At 41.2% G+C, this 24922-nt stretch overlaps 1 protein-coding gene across 1 annotated transcript; it reads right to left on the bottom strand.

Annotated features, from left to right (window-relative positions):
* Positions 1-2208: 2208 nt before the first annotated feature.
* abcb11b (ATP binding cassette subfamily B member 11b) lies at positions 2209-22707 on the bottom strand. The gene is made up of 29 exons (XM_088437669.1): positions 22561-22707; positions 22363-22451; positions 22267-22285; positions 21738-21767; positions 21608-21659; positions 20756-21054; positions 20585-20672; positions 19738-19871; positions 19482-19653; positions 18973-19097; positions 18526-18700; positions 17399-17512; positions 17201-17311; positions 17007-17132; positions 16447-16650; positions 16210-16380; positions 15580-15781; positions 15440-15509; positions 14011-14131; positions 13737-13904; positions 13514-13618; positions 12798-12959; positions 11896-12099; positions 9838-10079; positions 8261-8417; positions 7440-7637; positions 5276-5482; positions 4122-4268; positions 2209-3854 (listed from the first exon to the last, which is right to left on the bottom strand). The coding sequence occupies exons 2-29, from the start codon at positions 22439-22441 to the stop codon at positions 3654-3656; spliced, it is 4083 nt and encodes a 1360-aa protein (XP_088293795.1). The 5' UTR covers positions 22442-22451; positions 22561-22707; the 3' UTR covers positions 2209-3653.
* Between the last annotated feature and the right edge of the window lie 2215 nt (positions 22708-24922).

Genomic DNA, 24922 nt, shown 5'->3' with positions numbered 1-24922 from the left:
ATACTGGAAAAGGGAGAACGCTGAGGAGATACTCAAAGGTGAGGGAACTTCTGTGGACATTTCTCACACACAAGTCCAAAGTATTATAGAGACCAGCCCCATCAGCAATGTTAAGGGTTACCTCAGTAGCTGCGAAAGGTCAGAATAATCTTCTTTGATAATCATAATGCCACAGTTGAATGTTACTCATTGCCTTTTGACCAGTACGTCACAACATGTCTGCTAAACTTGCGCTGTCTCGTTAAAAATATTTTTCCGTGTTTCCGACGGACTGACGGACCAACGATCACAATTTGGTTTTGCTAGAAAAACTGCTGGACTGACCATGACGGAAGGGCACTGATGACAGACGACTGTCGGACCAGCAGAAAAACGTAAGATGCCCACTAATTCCTATGTATTAGAATAAGGCATGAGTGTTGCTGCTGCTGTCTCAGCCAGTGGACCTTGCAGAATAAAACATATTCCTTCTACGTTAACTACATATTGTAGGTCACCTTGACAGGAAACACAGTTGGCAGTTTTCCATCTTTCCGATATTATTCAAAACCATTGACAGCTTTTCCAATACCATTTAGAGCCTATTAAAATAGATAACGGAGTGCTACACCTTTAATAGCGTGACACTTTCTCAGAATTCATGAGTGGCGACGCGGATTTACGTTTGCAAGCTTAAGATAATGGATGAAGATAAAAATAAATGGCTCTTTGTATCTGCTCCCGTTAATGAATAAACACCAAACTTATTGTTTGCATCAGGCCATTGCACACAGAGTTGTGATGCTGTTGTTGCTATTGTATAATCATGATTCTGTTAATGAAATATTTAATGGGATCATATATAATGACTGAATTAGCCTCATGAAATAAGTGCCCTCCCACTTCCCCCCTAGTCAATGATGCATCTAAAACTATGGATGAATTTCACAATGAGTGATGAGCGAGTGTCACATCTAAAGTTGGAGGAATGACAATTTCCTTTGTCGAGAAGCCAATCTGAATCTTTACAGCATTAAAATAATGATAAATATATGCAGCGCTCATATCATATGGACAGCATATAGTTGAATTTGTACTTTTTGGACTTTTACCCACAAATGTGCCCAAATATCCATAGGCATGCAATAGATTTCATGCAAGACCTCCAAATATATCTCAAGACCTCTGCTGGTTTGCTGTTTACCTCGACTTGAGAGAGTTGGTTAAGATGATTTCAAATTTTTGATGCTCCTCAGCCCGGAAGGAACTTTCGGTAGTTGCAGAAAGGACATGAGAGCTTAGCTGCGCCACCTTCCAGGCAAACAATCTGGGGTCACCAGCCTTTAAGAAATTGAGCGCCAATTCTTGGCTGTTGATTGACAAAGAGCTGCCTGATTGACACAAACCTCTGTTAGAACACACTTGCCTAAAGTACTTTTATGAGTATGTTACACGGATGCACTATAGTGCAAGAATATTACGCAAAGTCAGTATTCACATCTCTTGATCGCTGTAAAATATGCTGGGGTACCTCTCACAGCCCTCAGATGTATCACCCGTCCTCTGCCATCGCATGACACAAGTCAATGAGTGTCCTATCGCTGAATCAATTTGGAGGAGAAGTGGCAAGATGAGATTGCATCTGAGGAATGCTAATCCACCTCAGAGTCCAGGTCTGCAGATGTCATGATTAAAGACTCAATTTCCCAGAGGTCAGCGTGGCGCCATCACATATTAGCACTAAACTGATAGAGTGTCTCTGACATCTGCACTCCTGACAGCATCAACACGCTAAGCGTGCAGTCGAGAACAGGAAGGTCACGTAATCTTAACAAGGTTAAACGTCTGACTGCTGAAGTAACCCAGTTTCATCATCTTTCTCCTGCTGTGGTTTAAATATGTGAAAGAGAATGCCAGGATATTTTTTCATTAGTAATCTCTCTGTTACCTTTGACATTTGACGCAGCTTGCTGTACTTTGTTCTCACTGGCAGCTACTCGCATTGCTAAAATTTTGATTTGGTTTACTAAACAAATGAGTGAATAACTTAAGGATGTGCGTTTGGCTTATCGTGCGGGTGCATGTGCGTATTTTTTATTCATCAATTTCCATCATGTAAATACTTTTGTTTTTCTTTAAACAGAAGTGTCAAACTGACAACCACAATATCTATATTTTATGCAGGCATTGGTCAACATTAAATGGTAAATGGACTTACACTTACATAGCGCTTTTCCACCTTAGGTACTCAACGTGCTTTACACTGACAATTACTGACATTACTTACTGATGACGCAGCATCGGGAGCCACTGGGGGTTCAGTGTCTTGCTCAAGGACACTTCCACGTTAGATGCATTTAAAAGAAATTGAAGACATGAAAGTATAAAAAATTATGATACACAATTATTTTCACTTATAAGTGCTTCTCTGAGAAATGTTCATTTTATAATATTACTTTAACATTACTACTTTATTTCCAACTCTTGTAAAGTAAAATAGATGCTACCAAATATTGCAAACAGTTGCTGTTTTACATTGTTAAATTAATACATCTCCCGATGATAAAGCGTACGAATGCTATACCTTACTTTGTTTCTTCTCTCTACATTTTGATTTTGTTTGACATACCATATTTTTTTGAGTACATTAAAAGTCGATCACGAGAAAAATTTGGTATTCCATTTAACGGCACTTGGGGGGATTTTTTCAAAAACCAAAGTTTATGTCGATCCTTGATCCTTGACTCCTTGTCTTTACATGCTGTATATAATAATAGTGCGTGTTATTCCAATCCAATCCAATCCAACTTTATTTGTTAAGCACTTTAAAACAACCACAGCTGACCAAAGTGCCGTACAAAACAATATGAACATTGTAAAAACAGACACGATAGGACACAAAAAGACATAAAACGCTAAATCTGATAAGACAAATGAGTAAGGGTCAAACATAGAATAAAATGAAAAAGTATTAAAAGTACAAACATTTCAAGTGGCATTTCTACATTGTAGATCACGCAACATACAATACCAGACTGACAGTGAATCCGTGAGCTCGAGTTCAGATCTTGATCTGGTTTTGAGTTATGCGGTTATAAGTTTACCATCCTAATATGGGGGTTGAAATATGGGGGGGGGGGGGGGGGGGGGTGACTTGTACTCAAAAAGATATAGCATATGCATCTTTAAAAATCCGACTTAACACCTGTGCTTTACACTCTTCACAAATCAACTTGTAGCTTGATGGCTTTTTGCCGATATAGCCTTATTGTTGTGACATACAGGATTGAGCTACATGCAAGTCATTGTTGGACCAGTGTGTCTGTTTAATAAAGTGTTAATTCACAAAAGGGCTGATTATCTGAGTTTCTGAACATTACAAATAATCAGCACTAGGCCCCAAAAGATGTGGGCCCACCGCCATCTGCCCTCCCTGCCAGATGGCGAGTCCAACTCTGATTGTGGTAACAACAAATAAAGCCATCACACCACAGCAGTAGTCTCAAAAGAGCTCAGCAAAGTCTCCCAGCATATTCCTACACAAATAAATACCGTAAAAGTGAAAAGATTCAAGTTACTTTTCCACGTTCAGTCAGCGTGTACTTGCCCGAGTCGCCTCAGACAATAACTCTCCGCTCATCTCGCATTTACAGTTGCTGACGCACTGGGAGCCATTAGCTGATTGGTGCGCCGGTAGTGACCAGCTTGTAGTAAGCGCCCTTCAGGCCCATGAGATGGTCGTGTGTTCCCTTCTCAATCACGTAGCCTCGGGACATGACGGCAATGATGTCGGAGTTCTGAATGGTAGACAGTCGGTGGGCGATGACAATGCAGGTCCTGCCTTCTCGAGCCTTGTCCAAAGCCTCTTGCACCGTCTGTGGCGAGGCGAGGAAACGAAAGCGCGCAGGGGAAAAAAAGTCATCGGCATGCGAGCGGCATAATAATAACAATTTCGCAATCACGACTCGCGATCGCTGCTTCAAGTGAGTGCATTTCCTGAGCCGGAACATGCATAAATGTATACAGGGCCACTATCAGCAGTGAGAAAGAATAATGACATTGATTTGACAAGTAGGAGCGGCTCCAGAGAGTATGGAGTAGCTATGCGAACCGCAGTTCCATTTTTTCATTTTTTGACTCGCCTTTTCACTCTCTGTGTCCAGAGCTGAGGTGGCTTCATCCAGGAGCAGGATCTTGGGATCTCGTATGATTGCTCGCGCAATGGCAATGCGCTGCTTCTGACCGCGAGATAACTGAGAACCCTGGGCACCCACGTTTGTGTCGTATTTCTGAGCAGGGAATTCGAACAGTGAAATGAATGTACAATGATGGGTCTTTGTGCTTCACTTACAGACTTTGCGCTTCGCCAAGGCTTTGCCCCTTTTCACCTCAAATGTCAGTGAGTCACCACAAACGAGGAGCCGTTGAATACATACCCTATAAAATGGAGCACGTTCCTACAGAACCACCACGAATACAATGGCTATATTCCAAATCGTTGGGCAATTAACTTTGCAAAGAGACCACAAGAGAAATCGGAACGCTTGCCGACCTGCTGAGCTCAACTTTGTCTATATTGTTTTGAATGAAATTAGAAAAAACATTATGGTTTGTTTTGTTTCAAGGAAATGCGCCATCATTAAATAGTCTATGTAGTTACTGTATACAGTAATTACAAAATACAAATCTAAGCAAGATTACAAACGGTCATTAAAATTCTACCTTTTTTCTTAGAAAATCATAGTATTACTTTTGTACACTAATCGCTGACTCATATCAGCGGTTTCTTGTCAGAACTCCCAAATATACAGAAGCATTCAGTACAATAATTACAAAAGTGAGGTAAGCGTAACGAAACTGTAATTTTATTACTTTTGAATAAGACTTGAAAGACATCTGACATTGGTCTATTTTCATGCATTGTCAAAGCTTTTTAGAAAAGCTTTCACTGGGTTACACTCTCTCACCCGCTTCCTCATTGAGGTTGCTGTGATATTCTATCTGAAAACCTTTTAATATTGTCTGATTATTGTGATCAAATGCGAAAACGCAAGCTGATAAAATGAAACCAGAAACCACTTAGTGTAGATCACCAAATTTAATATTCACAGGCCCCTTTCCTGTCATCGATTGAGTGACAATATTTCTGCCTTTGTTTCTCCGCCTTCCCATTTGTTTGTCCCAGCTGACCAATCTTTGTAAACATTAAAACAAATTAATCCCTGTGTTTAACCTCTATGGTCTTTGCTCCAAGCAGCCTTATAAGCCCTCATCTCGACTACAAACATGAACTCACCTCGGGCAGGGACATGACAAAGTCATGGAGCTGCGATTTTTTGGCAGCAGAGATGACCTCGTCCATGCTGATGTCTCGTGAGTTGTCGCCGTACTTGATGTTTTCCAAGATGCTGCAGTCAAACAAGATTGGCTCCTGGGAAACGATGCCAATTTTGGACCGTAGGAAAGGCACGTTGACGAGAGTCGAATCACGACCATCAATCAGCTGCGAGAGGCAATGGATTTTACCATTAGTAGGAGGCAGTGTTATAATCAAAGAGTTAACTTAATGAGCTTTAACGGAATGCCTCTGCTAACTGTGTGATTTCTCTTTGAAATCTCTCAAAATCAGGACTATGAGACCCAAAGGCACTTATAGCTCCATTAAGACCTTTATGTCATGGCACTGTTTTTTGTCTGGATTGAGTGAACCTTCAAGCTAGATAAGTGCCCCTACCGCAGACACGGCAACACTGCCCGACTTCACGGTGAGAACGAATCAGACATTTAGAAATACCGAACTTGAAATGCCACAGTTGTTAAATGTCCAGCTGTTGCTCTTTGACAGGTTTCTCAATGACACCTTAAGATTTATTCCAAAGTGGCATGTTTGACATTTTCTAAAAGGTCATCATCATCTGCCTTGGCTATTTCATGCTTACTGACATAAAATTTGACCTCAGTTTTGTCGGGGAAATTACAAAGACATTACCAAGCGCTTCTGTCGCACGCCATCGAGAGTAGTAATATCAGTTGAGCAACGAAAAGTGAAGAAAGAAAAGAGTACGACTGATTATTTAAAAAAATAATCATATACAGTAAAATTGTTGCTGAACTATGACATACCTAACTGCCGTGTTTAAAGGTTGAACATTGACACTTGATGTGTTGGTTGTAATTCATAATAAACCATACTTTTTCAGACAATGAGGTGCATTCAAAATTCCTTTACGTATGTATGGAGTTCAGCTTTACTGTATGACATCTATGATTAAAATCCCTTCCAATTTGCTTTCACATTGTGATCTGGAAATACAGTACTTTACATCCATCTACAAATGATTAGAATTTAGCAAAAGTACACCACACAGGACCCGGCTTCTTCTGGGTGCTGTATTTTGGGCTAAAATTGTGTCATTTCAAACTGGGATGTGACAGTTGAAAATTAAGTTGTGTGTATTTTAAAGTTTTATGAAGATTTATCTGATTTAGAGAAGAGTCAATGTTTTACATTTCTACCAGAAAGAATTGCCGCAGTTGAATGTATCGATACCGAAATGAATAAGGATAGTCTTGAGTTTACAAAATATCTTTTGGAGTGAATCTTCTAATATGCTGTGCCCACTAACATTGTACACCCATCCACTGCTTTTTGCAGCTGGATAGTGCAGTGATTACGACCACTGACTTCAAACACAGGGGAATGGGGGTGATTCCCGGTCAAGGCAAATGGTGATATCTTACTAAGGTATCCAGCTGTAACAGCTACTGGAACAGGAATGTGAGGCATTCATGCTTAGATATCTTTTCAACAACTGGAAAAAGGATAGTTTTTTACCTTTCATTTTTCAAGGAGAATGTAAACTGTAAAACAGGGGTGTCAAACCCAGATGAACTGTGGGCCAAATTGTACCCCTAGTTTCTGACGGAGGGCCATTATGACTAAGTCGAATCACTTTTAAGTATGATCGTCACATACAGTATTTATCTAGTTTTCAGATCAGAGGCCAGTAAAATCTGTTCCAAAAAGGGATTGGTCACAAAAAATGCCAATTTTTTTCCCCCAAAATGTTTTTACATTTGAAAAAAATTTAAATTTAGTCATAAGTAAGTCATAATTAGCATTTTGCGGGCCGCATAAAATGATGTGGCGGGCCGGATTTGGCCTCCGGGCCTTGAGTTTGACGTCTATGCTGTAATAGGATCCTCAGTCAGGATTTCCAACCAATTTTTGCCAGGTGCAATATTAATAATAAATCTAAAATTGAAGGTGAATAAAGTTTGACTGTATGCTATACTGGATTGTTTCCCTTAATGTGCAGTATTGCGCCTTATAACCCACTGCACCTTAAAAGCCTTTGCACCCTATGCATAGAAATTTTTCAGTTATTTGAGAGTGTGCCTTATAATGCGGGTATGATTATAGTCCGATAAACATGGCAACGTATTTTGTGCGTACACACCACTCTGCCCTTGTCGGGGTCGTAAAACCTTTCCAGAAGCTGCACACTGGTGCTCTTCCCGCAGCCGCTGCTACCCACAAAGGCCAATGTCTGGCCGGGCTTCACCGCCACGTTCAACCCATTGAGGACCTGGATGTCTGGTCGGGTGGGGTAAGTGAACTTGCAGTCAATGAACTCGATGTTTCCTTGGAAATTATCCTGGCAGAGAAGGGTGGGGGTGGCGTTAACAAAAGTCGTACAAAGGTTTTTTTTGTTTTGTTTTGTTTTTTTTGCGCGGGGGGGGTGTGGGGGGGTGATACTGCAGAGGTTCAGCATTTATGGTCCTGCTATGGTGCAGATTTGTAATACATCAAACAGTTCAGCCACACACTTCTATGGTACTTACATTTTTTTGCAATACTTCCGTCAATCCAACGTAAGAACTGTGTGCCCGCAATCCCGTTGATGCCATGCTGAACATCACATGACAACTGGTAGAAACAGCGGGAGCTGCACTGCATCTTATTAAGATGTGTTTCTAATATGTTTACCCATGCATGAAGCTTAATAAAGGGAAGCATGATGCAGTTAAGTTCCACACTATTAAAAACATCATTAGACATTGTTAAATGAACACCTATCTAGCAGGCTCAATTAAAATTGAAAATGATCGCGGACAGCTGTCGTCATTGCAATTAAACGACCAAGGGGTACATTTAATTGTCGCAGTTACCTTTCAGGGAATCAAGTTAAAACTGTAAATAAGGACACCTTTGTTTCCATGCCCCGAACAAGCGTTTTATCAGAGCATATAACATGCATGCCAGTACGTGCCAACATACCCATTTTTCTCCTTTGTCACTGTAGACACTAATCTTAGGCACTCGGTCCAGCAACTGGAAGAAGCGTGCAGCTGAAATCTTGGCCTTGGCATAGTCAGGAGTGTAAGAGGAGGCTCTGCCCAAGGCAGTGCCGCTTGTGACAATGGCCGAAATCACTCTGTCCAAAATAGAACAAATTCTCATTTTCCACAAAGAGTAGATGATGTGGTTTATCAGTGAAGGACAATGAGCTGAGTCTCCCATCAGACAAAATGAAGTTACAGTGCGCCCCCGGTTTACGAACTCCCTGTTTCACGAATTTTTCATCTTACGAATGTGGACCGCGGCATTTTTTTGTCCCCCTCTTACGCACATGTCTTACAAACAATCCAACATGCTGGTCAGTGTGTCCGCACTATTTTTTTCGCTTTGCTGCGTCAACAAAATTAACTATTCTCGCACGACACGGAAAAGCCGATATGCGATTGGTCTTTTAAAGTCACAGGCACGGTCTCAGTCACGGTCTCAGTCACGGAGATGCCAATATGCTATTGGTCGATTAAGGTCACAGTCCCGGTCTCAGTCACGGAGATGCCGATCTGCTATTGGTCGATTAAGGTCACAGTCCCGGTCTCAGTCACGGAGATGCCGATATGCTATTGACCGGCGTCACGTCAATCACAGAAACGCCGATATGCTCTTGGCCAAACGCCCTCATCTTGCTTGATGGCACAAGCTGGTCGGTGTGTTGTGAAGACTTTGCAAACTTTATCTGTTAGACAAGGCTTCTAAAATTGCTAATGGCGGTAAAGGAAGAAGTAAGAGGATGATGACAATAGAAACAAAGTAGGAGATAATAAAAAATATACGAAGGAGGCACACGCATAGTTAACCTTGCTCGTGAGTATGGCCGTAACCGCTCGGCAATCTTCTAAGGGCAAGAATTTCCTTGCCGGGGGATGGACCTCGGTCAACAACAAAATGGAGAGGCTTCTTCTATTATGGATTAAAGAGAAGGACATCGCCGGTGATATGTTCTCGTTTGAGAAAAGTTCTGGTTTAAGAAAATAAATAAATAAATTCTGCGGGTTGTCTGCTCCCCTCCGCCTCCACCCAGCTCAAGTCACGTCGCCCAAAAGGTAAATGTCATTTTTTCCTTTGTATATTTATGTTATTCAATTTAACTGTACAGTAGTACTAATTTTTAATACGTGTATGATAATATGTGATGTTTTTACCTAAGGTTTCTGCACGCGTTGCACGCATTCACTAATTAACATAGGTTTGGATTGCCCGTCATACGAGCAATTGGAGTTACGAGCATAGCCGCTGAACGGATTAAGTTCGTAACACGGGGGCCCACTGTACTGAGATCTCCACTCTCTCCTCTTTCCTTGGAAACCAAAAATGATCAATTCATTAAAATTGGAGTTAGCTTTTCAGGTTTAAAAAAGATGTGGGGTTATTTTAGTCATACAGTATTTCTTTTAGCAACCGCATCTGTCTTTAAATTGTTTGGATGCATCCAGGAGTAGTTATTTGATTTGATTTTGTGTGTGTGTGTGTGTGTGTGTGTGGGGGGGGGGGGGGGGTCGCACCTGAACACCAAACTGAAATGGAGTCCTTCTTGGCGCACCAGGTAGCCACCAAAACGATAAGAAGCAGAGTTGGTCAAGAAGACAACACATTGGGCAAAGCCGTAGCAAGCTCCGTAGACGTTAGCCTTCTTCAAGGCTGCCTGATATGGAGCATCCAGCTGTGCAATATACGTGTCCACAAAATTCCTCTCCTTTCCAAGACCAGCGATGGTGCGAATGTTATTGAGGGCTTCGCCTGAAATCTTCAAAGCACAGAAAAGGAGTGAAAGTGTGTTCTCTTACCAAGCCACTTAACATGCTTAACTTTCAGCTTTACAAGTACAGTACTGTAAGGATGTGAAGGAAGTTAAACGGCGTCATGCGGAGTGGGTTACTTTCACTCGCTTTTCTTTATTTTCTGGCTTGTCAAAATGATAACAGAATGATGTATTCAAAGCAGTCGCTGACGTCATTACGTTAATGTGCTTTTTTGTATGCTGTATTTTGTATGCTTAAAGAATGCAGATACTGTATGATATTTGAAACAAACAGTTAGCTGCTACCAATGAAATGTGTGAATATGCTGCTCTGGAAGCCTCATATGATGTTTGTAAATCGGATTGATGATATCAGTGCCTCCTCAGCCAGCCATGAACCTCAGCGCACGTCACTGAAGTTCAAGTGTATCACCGGAGCTCAGAAGGAAAAATGTATGTGATTCATTGGAAAAATGGCATCCAATTGTATTTTCTTTACACTGGCTTTATTAGAGCACGCTTATAAGAGCCTGCCAAACTTTCTCTCAGAGACGCCATGGCCGCAGCTATATTTGCAAATGTCAGCCAAATGTTGTGAGAAGATTATTAAATGCTTCAAAGAAAACTGCAAACCAGTAGTCTATGATACAAAAGGCCTTGGTAAGCCATTATGTTGAAATTCTTCCTGGAAGTTCTTCTTTTCACCAGTGGTGAACGTGATCATCTTAATCAGCTCCAGGATAAACAATGGTGTTTTTGACTTGACTTGCGATGTCCTATCGGCACCCCGTTGTTTGCAGGTAAGAATGTATGTTATGCAGTTAATTAATATATAGTAAAAAGCGAAACCGAAAAGGGGCGACAAGAAAAGTCCCTGCTTGTCATGCAAAGCGTTAAGCGCCATAATAAGTAAGGGCTTGAGTAGGAAAAAGAAGGCGGGTTTGGGCGTTCTGCAATTGATTCAACTTGACTCAAGTCTGGCTGGAACCGTGTTAAAGCAGAGAGTCAAGTTTTGAACTGCAGAATAGCAACGCAAAGTCTGGATTACATATCACTAAGAAAGGACGGTCTTCTCTCCTGATGAAAAACTTACCGGTTTGGCAGCTGATTGAAGAGGCATGCACTCACCTGTTGATCAAGCTAGTGATGTTTGTGGGCAACATTTGAGGGTAAATCAGTCCTCATAGTTGAGCATTTAAGTCAATTTTCTTTGATTTTATCCACGCACGCAAGTTGGGGTCGATGACAACAAAAGCACTCAATATCAGTCTTTGGCATCCAATCAAAGTAGCAGCCTCCATCTCCGCCCTACCCCGTCTCCAATTCAACATGGCATTGTCTTTGTCTGACAAATCCGTCTCGTCATTTTCATTGCCGGGTTCCAATTTGGAGGGGCAAATAAATGTCCACGTTGACACGTTTCCTCTGGACGTTTGTCAGAATACTCCATTTTAGCGATGACAACAACAATCTGGCATATCGCTCAATGGTGCAAGGAATGGCTCTGTCAACGACATTGTCTCATTCGTTCCAACAACGCCCACGCTTTCAAACTAACGAAGATGATTTTGGACAAAAAAAAAATTCCGACTTCACAATATGGCGTCCTTCACCCATCAAGAACTCAATTTGGAATCCCCGGAGGTACACGTTATGAGCAATTTGGCTTGTGGTACCTTTTCGTGTGCGGTGACCTTGCTAGTTCTCTCCTACAGAGATGAGGCAGTATACCTCCAAACATGATGACATGCAAAAAAGTAATCAAGGGAAGCTGAAACTCAGTCTTTCCCCATTTTACTCATCTATCAAGCTGGACGCTGACCTGTCCTGCAGCCTCCATTGCTTGTTTGTCTTGCTTGGCAAATCCAGTGAGCATCTTGGCCTGGAAACCACCTGATAGAGCGATGAAGGGCAAGAAGCACAGGATGAGCAGCGTGAGCTTCCAGCTGAAGTAGAAGGACATGAAGATGGCCACCCCAATGTTGGTCAGAGAGTTGACGATCATGCCGATCTGGGAGCCAGTGGCCTTTGAGAAAGGAAGTATGCGTAGCCTCTTGAGTCACTTCATTTATTTACGGTTTCTTGAAGGTTCCTTTTCACACTACTACACATCGCACCAAAAATAGAGCGACACAGAGTGCAAACTTATTTCTTTATGTAGACTGAAAAAAGGTTTGGAGGGTGGCAAAAACAGATGAATAAGATAAAATAGATTGACATTCTGGTTTATCTTTCTAGGTCTTTCCTTTTGAAGCTGGCAACAACATTTTTGTACTATTTACCTGTTGTCATGTGAATAAAAGTATAAAAGCATTTGCCAAGATTTATTGTTGCACTGTGTCCTTAGTTTGCCAAATATTAAATAGGACAGGGTCTATACTCAATCCTGCTTATTTTGGTTTTGCATTTATGCACTTGGAACAGTTTGAGATGTCATCAACATAAAGGGGAGAAAAGCTCTTGATGAATGACATACTAGCATGATGGAGAACGAATAAATAATAAATTATCCCTAGCCTGTGCAATAATTTGGAATCTGCCATTTCGAATGGATATACTGGCAAATAGGATCGAAAGCATTGAAATTACTCCAAAGCGCAGGAGTGAAGGTATCACGTTAAGCCTTTTGTCACTTACGTAGTCTAATGAGTGTATGCTTGAATCTTCTCTTGAAACAATAAATGAAATGTATTAGGCTAAAGTATGTGTTTGCTCATCACTCACCCCTTGAACTTGCGAGGCGTCGGTGGCCAGTCGTGTGGTCAGAGCTCCAGGGCTGTTTTTGTGATCATCAAACCAGCCAATCTCCTGGCCAAGCATGGCATGAAAGCCCAAGCGGCGTAACCTTCGGGTGAGTAGCTCTCCAGACTTGGAGAAGGCGTAACCCTGCAACATGCCCAAAAAAATATTACTAAATATAAATTAAGATACCTCTAGCTATATTTGTTTGAACTCTAGTTTGAACAAGATTGTGCAGTTGGCAATTTGCCAATCTGGAAATCTGGTCAGGTTCATCCAATGGGTGTTTTGTTCTTCTTGACCATTCAGGCCTTCATGGAACTCGTTTTGTGCAATGGAGCCAGCCATGTTGGCATACAAAGATCCTTCTTCCAACTGTTCCCACAAATTTGGAAGCATTTAATTGTCCCAAATGCTTTTGTGAAGTCAGGGATGAAGATTTGCAGGAACTGATGGGATCTACTCCATTAACCAATAAATGTTGAATCAAATCCTCATTAAAAAAAAAAAAAAAAAAATATATATATATATATATATATATATATATATATATATATATATATATATATATATATATATATATATATATATTGGGGGGAAATTCGATATTCGGGGATCATGTGCTAGATTTGGTCTTTTTTGACTGCCTGTAAGTAAAAGTGACACTAAATCAATCGTGCACTAAAATCATGTTACATTACCTGCAGCATCTGAGTGAAGAATGAGACAACGCCGACCATAACGAAGAACAAGCAGATGCTATCAATCTCTTTTCTCTGAGCTACAGGATCTGTAACTGAGAAAGTCTGAAAAAAAAAAAAAAAAACACTGATCACTTGCTTTTCTTGCCCTCTAGTAATTGTTCCAACACTTAAAGCTAACTGCTGGAGAGTATGGTGTTTGTCTTTACAGTTTAAACCTCACCGCCAATATTTGACTGAATAGAAGTGAGTAGACAGGGTTGACCCCTCCGTTCACAGCTGCCCCCAAAGATCCAAAAAGCATGTAAGGCCACTCGGGCAAGTTGTACTTCAAGATCCTGGCGACTGGCGCCGGCTCCACTGGCTCCTCTTCTTCCTCCTGAATGCCGCTCTAAAATTCCAGTATCTCAATGAGAAGAAATTGAACGAGTCGTGGAGGAAAAAGCCAATGATTTAAATGGCCCTTCCCTCGTTTAATCGGAGGCCGTCGCACCCACCTTGGATTTGTCTGCTTGAGTCACAGAGTAGGCCCTGGGACCCAGTTCTCCGGCAATGGGAACAGAAGATTCGGGAATCAGGTTAGAGAGCTGGGATCGGGATCGCTGACGGATGGAGGCTCTGTCAAAAAGTATGTATAGGCCCCAAAGAAAAAGTGGGTATCATTTTACTGTGTTGCTCTGTTGTTTTTATGAAGCTCTGGTGCTAAAGATCTCAGAAGCTCTCTGCTCACGGTAGCTGAGGTTCAACGGTCAACAAAAAGTAGAAAATGCTTTGAGGTACATTTGTCATTGTTTGTCCACACGCATTGTGGTGATCAGCTGTTTGTAACATCAGCAGAGTGTACTCTGACAACAATGACTTGAATCCGGAGCCAAACGTAGAGGCTCAGTTGGCCCGAAAAGGCAAAAAAAAATAAATATATGATTTCCCACAGAGAAATAAAAACAATAATCATGCAGCGGCATAGTTTGGTTTAAAGGTTACTATATGACTTCAAATGGAAAATAATCACTTTGGGATTCATTGTCTACTGAACTGAATGATCAATAAAAAAGAAAACAATATTCAAGTTCAATTTTGATGAGAATCAAAACAAAACGGTGATTCCAAAATGGCAGGCAGTTTTTTCAAAGCACATCAAAGTTTTTCCACACCTTACCCTTGAGATTCGCAATTACATTGATTTTGAATGGGCTGCAATGTGGCAACTTGTTTATTCTGACACATTTGATAGGTGAGAGTGCAGCCTCCAAATAATAGCTAAGTACTAAGAATATTTTGAAAGAAAATGCCAGAGTATAGTAAGAATTATGAGGATCAGTACCGGCTTTTCTCTCAACGGTATAACATGCTTATTCCGTTATAAATTCTATTCATTTTTTTTGTTGTTTTTCAAAGCATATAACTATTTCATCTTTGTCTTCTACAGATTTTTTTTTTTTTTTAAGAAAATGGGGATCTTACCCTATAGGTCAAAATTATGATTGGGATAATGAGATCACTTTTGGAATTTGCACCCAAAAATTAATGAAATGTTTCTGTCAGTGCTAACTCAACACAAATTGTGTTCCTGCTCTATTTGTATTGTGAGGCAGAAGCCAACAGTTCTTCTGGGACAGACATGGTGAAAAATAATTGATGTGTAATCCTGCTCATGACAATGAGTTCCGCACTTAGAGGTAAGTATCCAATTTACATACACAGTCAGGACTACGCTTTTGGAAGAGGGGTTAATTAGGGTGACTACGGCTCAGCAAGAAGAGAGGGTTTGGATTTGTGTTCTCTCTTGATAGTGAACGGTGGTCTGTCCTGACTGATCCAGGGCGGACTTCATTTCGCATCTATCGAGATCATCTCCCAATTCTCAGTGTACCTGAACAAGCGAATTGGTATACAACATGGAAAGAAGTGGTTGTGTTGCGGTACCTCAAGCTGGCCCGGTAGCTGCCGCCTCTGGACAGGCTGAGCTTCTCTGGTGGGTCTTCATTTGCCGCCACTGAAAACCATAAGAACTGTGAAGTAGAAGTACATCATATTTGTGAGGAATAGGGAAGTGTGGAACCCACTTTGCCGAGCCTTCTCATTGAGGGCCTTGTCTCCTTGGCTCTGGAGGGTGACGAGTGTGAAGTAGACACCTTTCCTGTCCAGTAGTTCGCTGTGCTTGCCCCTCTCCACTGCCTGGCCATGCTCAAAGCCCACAATCACGTCGGCGTTCTTTATTGTGGACAGCCGGTGGGCGATGGAGATGGTGGTCCGCCCCATGCGCACCTTCACCATCAACCATCAAGTTAATAATAGCGATCATTATGTTACATTTCATGTTGATTGCACTTTTCTCAGCCTCAATTTTCCTGCACCAGAAGCTAAAAGTGTTACGCTTGATTCCATTGTCAATAAATATCATACTTACTGTGCATAGCAATGAACAAGTTTCAATGTGTTGTATTTTTTTTTTTTTTTTTTATCAAACTCTCCAGATTAAAAATGTAGAATAAGCATGTTTGCTAAAACTAAGCTGCACCTAACAACATTTACGCTTGTATCATTCTTAATTGTGGTAATAAGGGAGAAGTAAATGCGGGCACATTAAAATTCATAGTAGAGTGAGATTACTATAATTCAAAGCCTTGGTCCTTGGGTACTATTGTTGAAATTACGGTTGCATCATGAAGACACACAGCGGAGTTCATACGTACTTTATCTAAGGCCTCTTGTACCACGGCCTCACTCTCGTTGTCCAAGGCAGAGGTGGCCATGTCAAGCAGCAGGATGCGAGGGTTTCTGACAAGCGCCCGGGCGATTGCAATACGTTGCTTCTGACCGCCACTCATCTGACCGCCGCCCTCCCCTACTAGGGTGTTGAATTTCTGTGAAATTACAGCAAATGAACTTCAATATCATGGAAGTCCTCCAAATATTCATTGAATCACCACCTGTGGCAGATCCATAATAAAGTTGTACGCGTTGGCCTCTTTGGTGGCAGTGATGATGTCGTCCATTGAGACGCCAGGTCGACCATAGCGTATATTCTCGGCAATGGTGGTGGCGAACAGCACGGGCTCCTGCTCCACGATGCCGATGAGCGAGCGCAGCCATTGGATATTCAGCCCGCGGATGTCATGACCATCCAGGGTCACCTGAGACGCAGACAGCAGCTAGTCCAGATAAAATTGCTGGATGATGGTCGAAAGGAACATTACGCTCTAATGCGTTCAGCGCCAGCGACACACACTCGCGCACACAATAGGTTCAAATAATAAAAGATGACTTGCCTCTGCTGAAGCAGGGTGCAATATAATAGGTAGGTTTTTAAATAAATTAAAAGGAAAAATAGGCTATTTGAACCAATTTCACAATAATGAAATCAATTATAATCATCCGGAGGGTTACTGGGAAAATGACAAGAACAGAGGTGAAGAAAAAAGTCATCTTCGGCCTGCGTATGCATCAATTGCAGAGACAGAATCTGTTTGTGAATATGTCTTGATCCTACCATGCCTTCTTTGGGATCATAGAAGCGCTGAATGAGTTGGACAGCTGTACTTTTCCCGGCGCCGCTCGCCCCAACAAAGGCTGTGGTCTCTCCTGACTTCACTATGACACTGAGCCGGTCCAAAATCTGAGCGGCGGCACAGTCAGCACTGTACCTTCATCGGTATCTTTTGTTACAAAGAAAAAGTCAAATACCTTAACCTCCGGCCGGGAAGGGTAGTGGAAGGTTACATTGTGAAATTCAATGTTGCCTTTGACTTTATCCAGTTTATACCCTGCCTCTGATAAACAGTCAATCTCAGGCTCCTGATAAGGTAAAAAGAAATTTTAAAAAGACTTATTATAGCCACAATTTTGATGGATGTCAATCTTGGACCAGCAACAATATCTTACTCGTTCAATAGTTTCAAAGATGATAGTGGCAGCTCCACGACCCGCAGCGAATGCTTCCAGACATGGCGATGCCTGTCCCAGATTCATTGCTGCTATCAGAACACCAAAGAAAACCTGGCAAGGCAAGAACGCCTGTAAGGTACTGTCATTATATGAGCACTTTTCAATATATGCAAAGTGAAAAGAAGGATGAATCTCATCGTTATGTTTTCTATTTACAATATATACGCTTTTGCCAAGTAAAGAACAAACCACATGATCGTACTGTAGCAGATATTAAAATTTAACAAGCCCTGAGGGGAAAAGTAATGACCCATTACAGGGGTGGGCAACTTTGATGAACGCTATCGGGCCACAAATTTTTATCCATTCCCCTCTGGGACCCGTAATGGGAGAGTTTTTTTTTTTTTTCCTAATGAGCAGCACAGCAAAAATAAAGTGTAAAACCTCGGCCATTCTTACTTGAGATTCAGTATGAGCATTCATGCATTACATTACTTTACAAGTCCAAATTTTTTCAAATCATGAGTTGACTCGAATGAACACATGGAAATATATAACAAATTATGAATGATTTTTGAACTACTAAGCGAATGCCATTTTATTATATTGTTTTGTTTTGTTTCAACAATAATCTATGCAAGCAGGTTGCTGTTACAGTAGATCAACGTAATATTGTACGTAATATTAAAAACATACAGTAAAAGACTATTTGTGACAACAAGCAAGTATGTTGACACTTTCCGTGATAAAAAAAAAAAAAAATCTTTAGGTCATCGTTTGTCATTCTTTCTAGTTTTGTCTTAGCTTAACCTATTAGCTATTTTCAGTTTCTGACCAAAGACATTTGTCACTGAAAAACTACAGACAAAACAGAGTGCTCAGGCTCCACTGTGTGAAGCGTGTTCATCATTGGAAAGGAACCAGAGAACTCTACACCTGGCTAAATTGTATCAGCTGCAAATTTTGAAGGTTTAAAAGATTATGTTGGTGTTTTGGCCTCAGGTTCCTAATTTTTTATATATTTGTTTTCGGCAAAGCATTTTCAGCGCATGTCTAGTTGACGCCAGAGGTGACGTTAAAAGCATGCTGCATTTGATCTCATGTAGGCAAGGGGTGGTACTAACCTGCAGGAGTGTCCCTGGTGAGTATTCCTCCGTGTCAACCACAAGACTGGATCCATACCAAAAAGCCAGGCCGTAGCACAGGAATATAATCAGCCACATGTATCCAGTGAAAAAGCCCATGATCAAACCCTTTCTGATGCCCCAGCGCTGTGCTGACACAAGGTTTTTATCATACCTGGAGGGTAAACAAGCAGTTTGTAACTTATCACATAACATTCATCCATAAAATTTTGATACTGCTTGTTCTCCTTAGGGACATGGGTAAGCTAGGACGCTTTCCCAGCTGACCAAAGAGTGAGGTGGGGTACATTGTTGCCAGCCAATCACAGGGTACATATAGATGCAGACACCCTTGGTAATTCTTAGATTTTTATAGTTTAGCTCATAAAAGATGTGCCCCAAAAAAGTGCCCTGTTTATTTTTTCATTCAATATATATATTGTATACCGTTGCACTTCTTTTTTCTCCCCGCCAAAAGCAGCCACCGTTCTGATCGATGAGAGGACTTCGTCTGCAATGGCTCCAGCTTTTGCGTAGGCCTGAAGCTCCATGCCTGTCAGTTTAGCCACAAACTGGACCCAAAGTATACGTTTGGATGTTAAGTCATGCTTGGCCAAACAGTACCAGTAAAAATATTTTGCGCTGAAAAAACAGGTGGGTCAAAAATAACCTAATTTGGGTCCAAAAAGGACAGACCTGCTACGTGGGTCAATTTGACCCAACAGTCTACCGGTAAAAAAAAAAAAAACCTTGGGAAAATAACCCAGTTTGCGCAAAAAGTAAAGCGGTCCACTACATGGGTCAGTTTGACCCAACTGTCTAGCTTGTTTTGCATATAACAGCCAAAAATCAAGCTGTGTTTATACCCAGAAAGCTGGTGCAAAATGAGCCATGGGCATGCGAAACATCATGCATATTCATTTCAAACTGCACATCAAAGCATCGGAGGGTCTCACCAGAGCCATGAGGCCAGCTCCAATGCCAATCAGTGGGCTTGCTGCCACAATCACAAGCGTTAACTTCCATCCTTTCACAAAGCCAATGCAGAAGCCACACACAAAGGTGGTGAAACGCTGCATAAAAATGGCAACTTGATCCGCAATGGCGTCGTTGATCTTGTTGATGTCACTGCGTTGTCACAGACATGACGCAGTCGGCATTATTACTTACTCCAATGGTCGGATCACCACCTCGCCCCTGCGACCAACTCACTCAGACATGCGCGTATTGAGCTCTCCCACTGAGGTGCAGTCAAACCAGCCAATCTCCATCCTCATCACTTTGCTGAAGTAGATTTTCCTTATGAGCTGGATCTGCTTGGCTGCAGCTGTCACCCACAGAGAGATCTGTGAGTGCAAGAAAGAATAGAGCGCAAAAAAGATGACAACCATGACTAGTGTTATTTAAGGGTGTGTTCCCACTTTCCCTGTTGCTTTTCAACAAAGTAAATGGTTGGATGGATGGACCAAAAAAAAACCAAAGCGTATAAAAAATTACAAAAATCTATTACAGACGTTACATAAGCCATCTTCGGTGTAGGTCTCCATGCAGTTTCATGTAGACGTACATTGTGAATTTTGACCTTCCAAACGGGTAAAATTAGGTCTTTCATGGGAAAATTTGGTTGCGCTCTACAATGGAATGGGAGCGTGAGGAGCTGCTTTACTGAACATGATTCAAGTCTGCTGTATGTGTAGAGGCGTAAGCCTCCGTCCTTTTGCACATTTGCTAAAACGCTGTCCAACCCAAACTCCTATGTCAAACTCCAATCCTCGAGGGACGGCATCCTGTATGTTTTCCGCTTTTCTCTCCCCAACACACCTGAGTCAAATAATTAGCGAGCTCTAAAGGAGCTTGAAAATGATCCTAATCATTTGAATAAGGCGTGTTTGAGAGAGAGGGGTCAAAAACATAGATATCGGCCCTTGACGAATGGGGTGTGACAGCAATGGCCAAACCCGTCCCCACACAGATTTACCTGCCACATCCCATTTAGAGTTGAATTGTCCTGGGGTGAAAGTGTGCCTATATGATACTGACATAAAGTTAAGCTACTAACCTGAAAGTATCCCAAAATGAAGACGGCTGCCCCGATTCCAACATAATAGAAGGCAAATTTGGTCATTTCATATTCGATGTCCAGTATCCTGAAAATAAGCATGCAGGCATAAAATGAACCATTGACAGATGTTTGACTAAAAAACAACCTTTCTTCTCACCGCAAACATACCCACAAGACCTGTTCTTCAACGGCGCAAGGCTTTCCCAATCAGAATAGTTGATAGAGCTCCAGTGTGACTGGTTCATGGCTAAAACTGTGTCAGTGTAGTTCTTCGTCCACTGGATAGTGTTGTTGACACACTCCTTCCGGTTGTCGCTCAGCTCATTCAGCTCAATGTCGTACTCGATAAAAGTGTCGGTAAGCAGGCCAAACACCAGCAGCATCAGCGGCTGGGCCGAGCCGTGCAGAATGGCGCATATGCTTCCAACCACCATCATCAGCACGTCTTTGCAGGTGGCAAAACGGAACTGGATATGTGCATGAAGGAGGTTGCCTACATTTGTGAGTGCTGCATCAAGCAACACTGAAAATCTCATGTATTTTGGAAGCGCCGCAGGAGACATGATTCAGGATTAGCTTTTACACTGATAACTGGAATGCTCTCACACATTTTGGTGAATTTAAATGGGAGCAGCATGCGCATGAAGCACGCGCACTCATGTGTCTCAGAGAGAAAGAACTAATATTAAGGTTTCAGTGCACAATATTGCAATATCTGCAAAACGTGGGCACATTTATGTCAACGCCGTTTAGTCCCCCCTGTGGGCAGGGCATCACACACAGACAAACTACAGTATATGCGTAAGAGCATTTGAGGTAAGTGTAAGAAGTGATCCTGAATTATGCCTCATATATATATATATATATATATATATATATATATATATATATATATATATATATATATATATATATATATATATATATATATATATATATATATATATATATATATATATATATATATATATATGTATGAATGCCAATGTGGTGTGTGCGTGTGTTTTGTTTTGTTTTTACCAGTTGAAAGAAGCCAACTCTAATTGCAGGTTGCTCCTTGCTCCCGTGTGCTCTGTTTGTAAAATGAAAACACGAGTCTGCTATTTCTTGTGTTTACTGAGATTAATATTTGAAATAAACTACTACTCACTTATCCCTCTCCTTAGAAGTTGACATGGTCCTTCGTGGAACAATATACATGTAAAACAAATAATTAAATCAACAACAGCTCTTGCATACTTTAAAAAAGTCTATTCAGTCAAAGGTAAGTTGTATCCATCATAGTGGGCACCACTGATAAATACGCAATTAACTGAAAAATGTGCTCAGTTTAAAGTGTAATTGCAAATGGTTGAGATTGCGTCATATTAAGTTCTCAAATTTCAGATGCATAAAAAGGGTAACCTATTTGAAACTTTAACGGTTTTGTGGAGAATTCTACAAAAAGTATTTAGTTGAAAAGAATAGATTTCAAAAGTAAAATATACACTTGGATGGGATTAAAATATTCAAAGTAAACCCAAGTGTACTTTGCTTAGACGAGGACAAAATGTAAACGTTTTAGAGTCAAATGTAGTCCAGAAATTAACTGAGTGGACAATGGAATGCCAAGCAGCAGCAAAACATACCCCAATAGAGAGCCGTAAAAAAAACACAATCAAATCAAATACAATACGTACATGTAAGAGCCAGCTGATTCTGCAGAACATAGAATATGTGTTACAACTTGACTGCGATTCGAATGAAATGCTTTTTGACGACAGGATCGGATTTACCTTCATCCGTAATCTCATAGCTGTGATTCTCCTGGCCAAGCTTTTTAATACTTTGCAGTTTTACAGATCCGGGTGGCATTTTGGCTCATCTCAAAGAAGCAAAGTCAGAGTAAAATGCATTAAGAATCTCCCCAAAGCAGAATTCCTAATTTGGAAGCATCATATGTGGCTGCTGTGTGCAGAAGAAGAGGCATTTACCAAGATGTGTCCTTCCACAAGCAAAAGTTTCTTGTCCTTTGTAGAATTTATCATGGGCCCCTGGAACAGCAGGCGGGGAAAAATGAAACTTCTGGGGGTTTTTTTTGGCGTTTAAGTCCGTTATGGTGACATGCAGCCTATACTGTACGTTCCCTCAATACGATAGTGGCAGTTGTGGCTGAATGCCACCTCTGTATATAGGAGGAGGACATGCTTGTACCGTGGAAGGGACTCACGTGCTTGTATTGAGGAGGGCTGGGCTTAGTTGGTACTCGTGGGGGTCATGGTGTTTTCTTTGAGGGTGATTGTCCGGTCGGTTTGTGTCCCGCTGCTGGAAAGGTCAATGACCAAACGTGTAAACATTCCACCTGCGGCTAGTGCCACGCTTATCATTACTGGATTTGTCTGGTCTTCTGTGTCGGTGAATACGATAACATAACCTCTTGCAAATGTATTATTTCATCCTTGTAGTCATTGTCAATGTTTTGTCAATCTGGGGTAAGGCCAAAAATGCGCACTCTGTCAAAAGTGCTGCTTACTGAGGACAACAAAATCAATACTAAAATATAGCTTGTAATCTTTATGGAGGATTATTACTATCGTACTAAGAGATTATTGCTTGTACTGCTTGAAAGAGCACACAATCACCAGGGCAGGGGCTCAAAAGTATTTGGGCAAAGTGATGTAACTATGTCGGCAAATGTCTTCCTGCAGAATCTTTACCAGGCGCTGACTAGCTTCTTCTTTGCTGGCCTTCATGTTAGTCTTCAGTAAGTGGAAAAATTAACAAAACGTTAGGCCAGTTACCGGGCTGTTGAATAAATCTATATATAGCAGTGTCTTGAATCAAATGTGGAATTTTTTGTGACCGCGCCTTCCTCTGAAATGAATGGAAAGTCCAAACGACGACAGCAATCACGCGAGAGACTCATGCACAGACGTGAAGTCATGTCTCATGAAGAGTATGCAAATGAGAGCTGTATTTAAAATAGTTTGCACTCGCAAGTTTTCAATTCGTTGTCACGGAAGGAAAAACTCAATACTATTCAGAGTTGTACTCACTCGAAGACAATTTAAACTCAACTCAACTTAGAATCGGACTCGTACGGATGGTACAACACGCATACGTCTTTTTGACAGCAATCTGACACCGAAGTGCTGTCGCATGCAATGACAGGGCAATTGAGTAGCAGTTTCCTCATCGGTGCCTGTATATGATTTTTTTCGGACTGCGTGTTGGTGTTGATTGTTCTGGGAGGTGAAAGTAATAAACACTGAGAATATCAAGACTCATGATCAGATTTTGATGTCAATCCAAACGCTACCATACATTATGAACCAACAACGATATTGTCGTTAAGTTATTAAGAGGTTGGTGAATAACTCTGTACAGAATTGCATTAAAAACTCACATTAAATCACATGAAATTGAAAAAAAAAAAGCACAATATTGTGAGTTGTACATAGTATCAGCAGTCACAAAGCGACTTGTATTGTCATTGCATTGTCATGTATTCCTGTTGGCAAAGTATCATGGTTCACAATAGTGTGATTGGTTGAATTGGGCAAAAATTTGACTGAGATATGCTGCATTTAATATTGGAGCATGAAAATTATATGTATGCAATTTTATTATGACGATATCGCCATTAGTGGTATATTTCTACTACCAGACGAAACTTGTAAACTGCTACAAGATGACTTTGCTTTGCAATACATGGCAGAAATACTCACAAAGGAATAACCTTACTAGTGGCACATTTACCGTATCCCAATTCATAAGCCCTTTTCATAGTAGTGATTGTATTTTTTTCTCTCTTCCAAACACTGTCAGGAGTCAATGTTCTGGAGGTCACTCGTGGTCTTGTCGTCTGAATTCAGTTAAGCACATAAATGTTCCTACAACAGGGGAAGGGAACTCCAGTTCATCGAGAGCCATACCCTACATTACATTACATAAATGCACTCAGGTTTCCTCCCACACACCAAAAACATTGCTGTATTGGACACTGTAAATTGCCCTCAGGTGTCATTGGGTGCAGAAATGTTTGTTCGCCCCTGTGTGTGCCCTGCAATTGGCTCTTCTTCCCGTGGTCAGCTTGGATAGGCACCAGCAAGCCAGCGACTATAGTGAGGATAAGTGGCAACAGACAATGGGTGGATGGATGGATGGATGGATGGATGGATGGATGGATGGATGGATGGATGGATGGATGGCTAAATGTAAACATAGTTGAAAAATCTGAAATAAATAATGTAAATCTGAACAACCGCCACAATTCTAGATTATTCCCGGTTTGTAAATCACAATGCAAGTTATTTGAGGAATTATTTAAGGGGCTCTTCGAGCTTTCACTAATAA

The sequence above is a fragment of the Hippichthys cyanospilos genome, chromosome 2 (genome assembly GCF_059441005.1).
Source record: "Hippichthys cyanospilos isolate Australia breed blue-spotted pipefish chromosome 2, RoL_Hcya_1.0, whole genome shotgun sequence".
NCBI lineage: Eukaryota > Metazoa > Chordata > Actinopteri > Syngnathiformes > Syngnathidae > Hippichthys > Hippichthys cyanospilos.
Note: the sequence above shows the minus strand (reverse complement) of the source record. Positions and strands in the feature narration are given on the sequence as shown.

Excerpts from the sequence above, each read along its gene's own strand:
- abcb11b (XM_088437669.1), bottom strand. The coding sequence starts at position 22,441 with ATGCCACCCGGATCTGTAAAACTGCAAAGTATTAAAAAGCTTGGCCAG. Across the intron at positions 19,654-19,737 it reads CTCAATACGCGCATGTCTGA|TGACATCAACAAGATCAACG; the intron begins GTGAGTTGGTCG and ends GTGACAACGCAG. Across the intron at positions 16,651-17,006 it reads ATGATCCCAAAGAAGGCATG|GTGACCCTGGATGGTCATGA; the intron begins GTAGGATCAAGA and ends TCTGCGTCTCAG.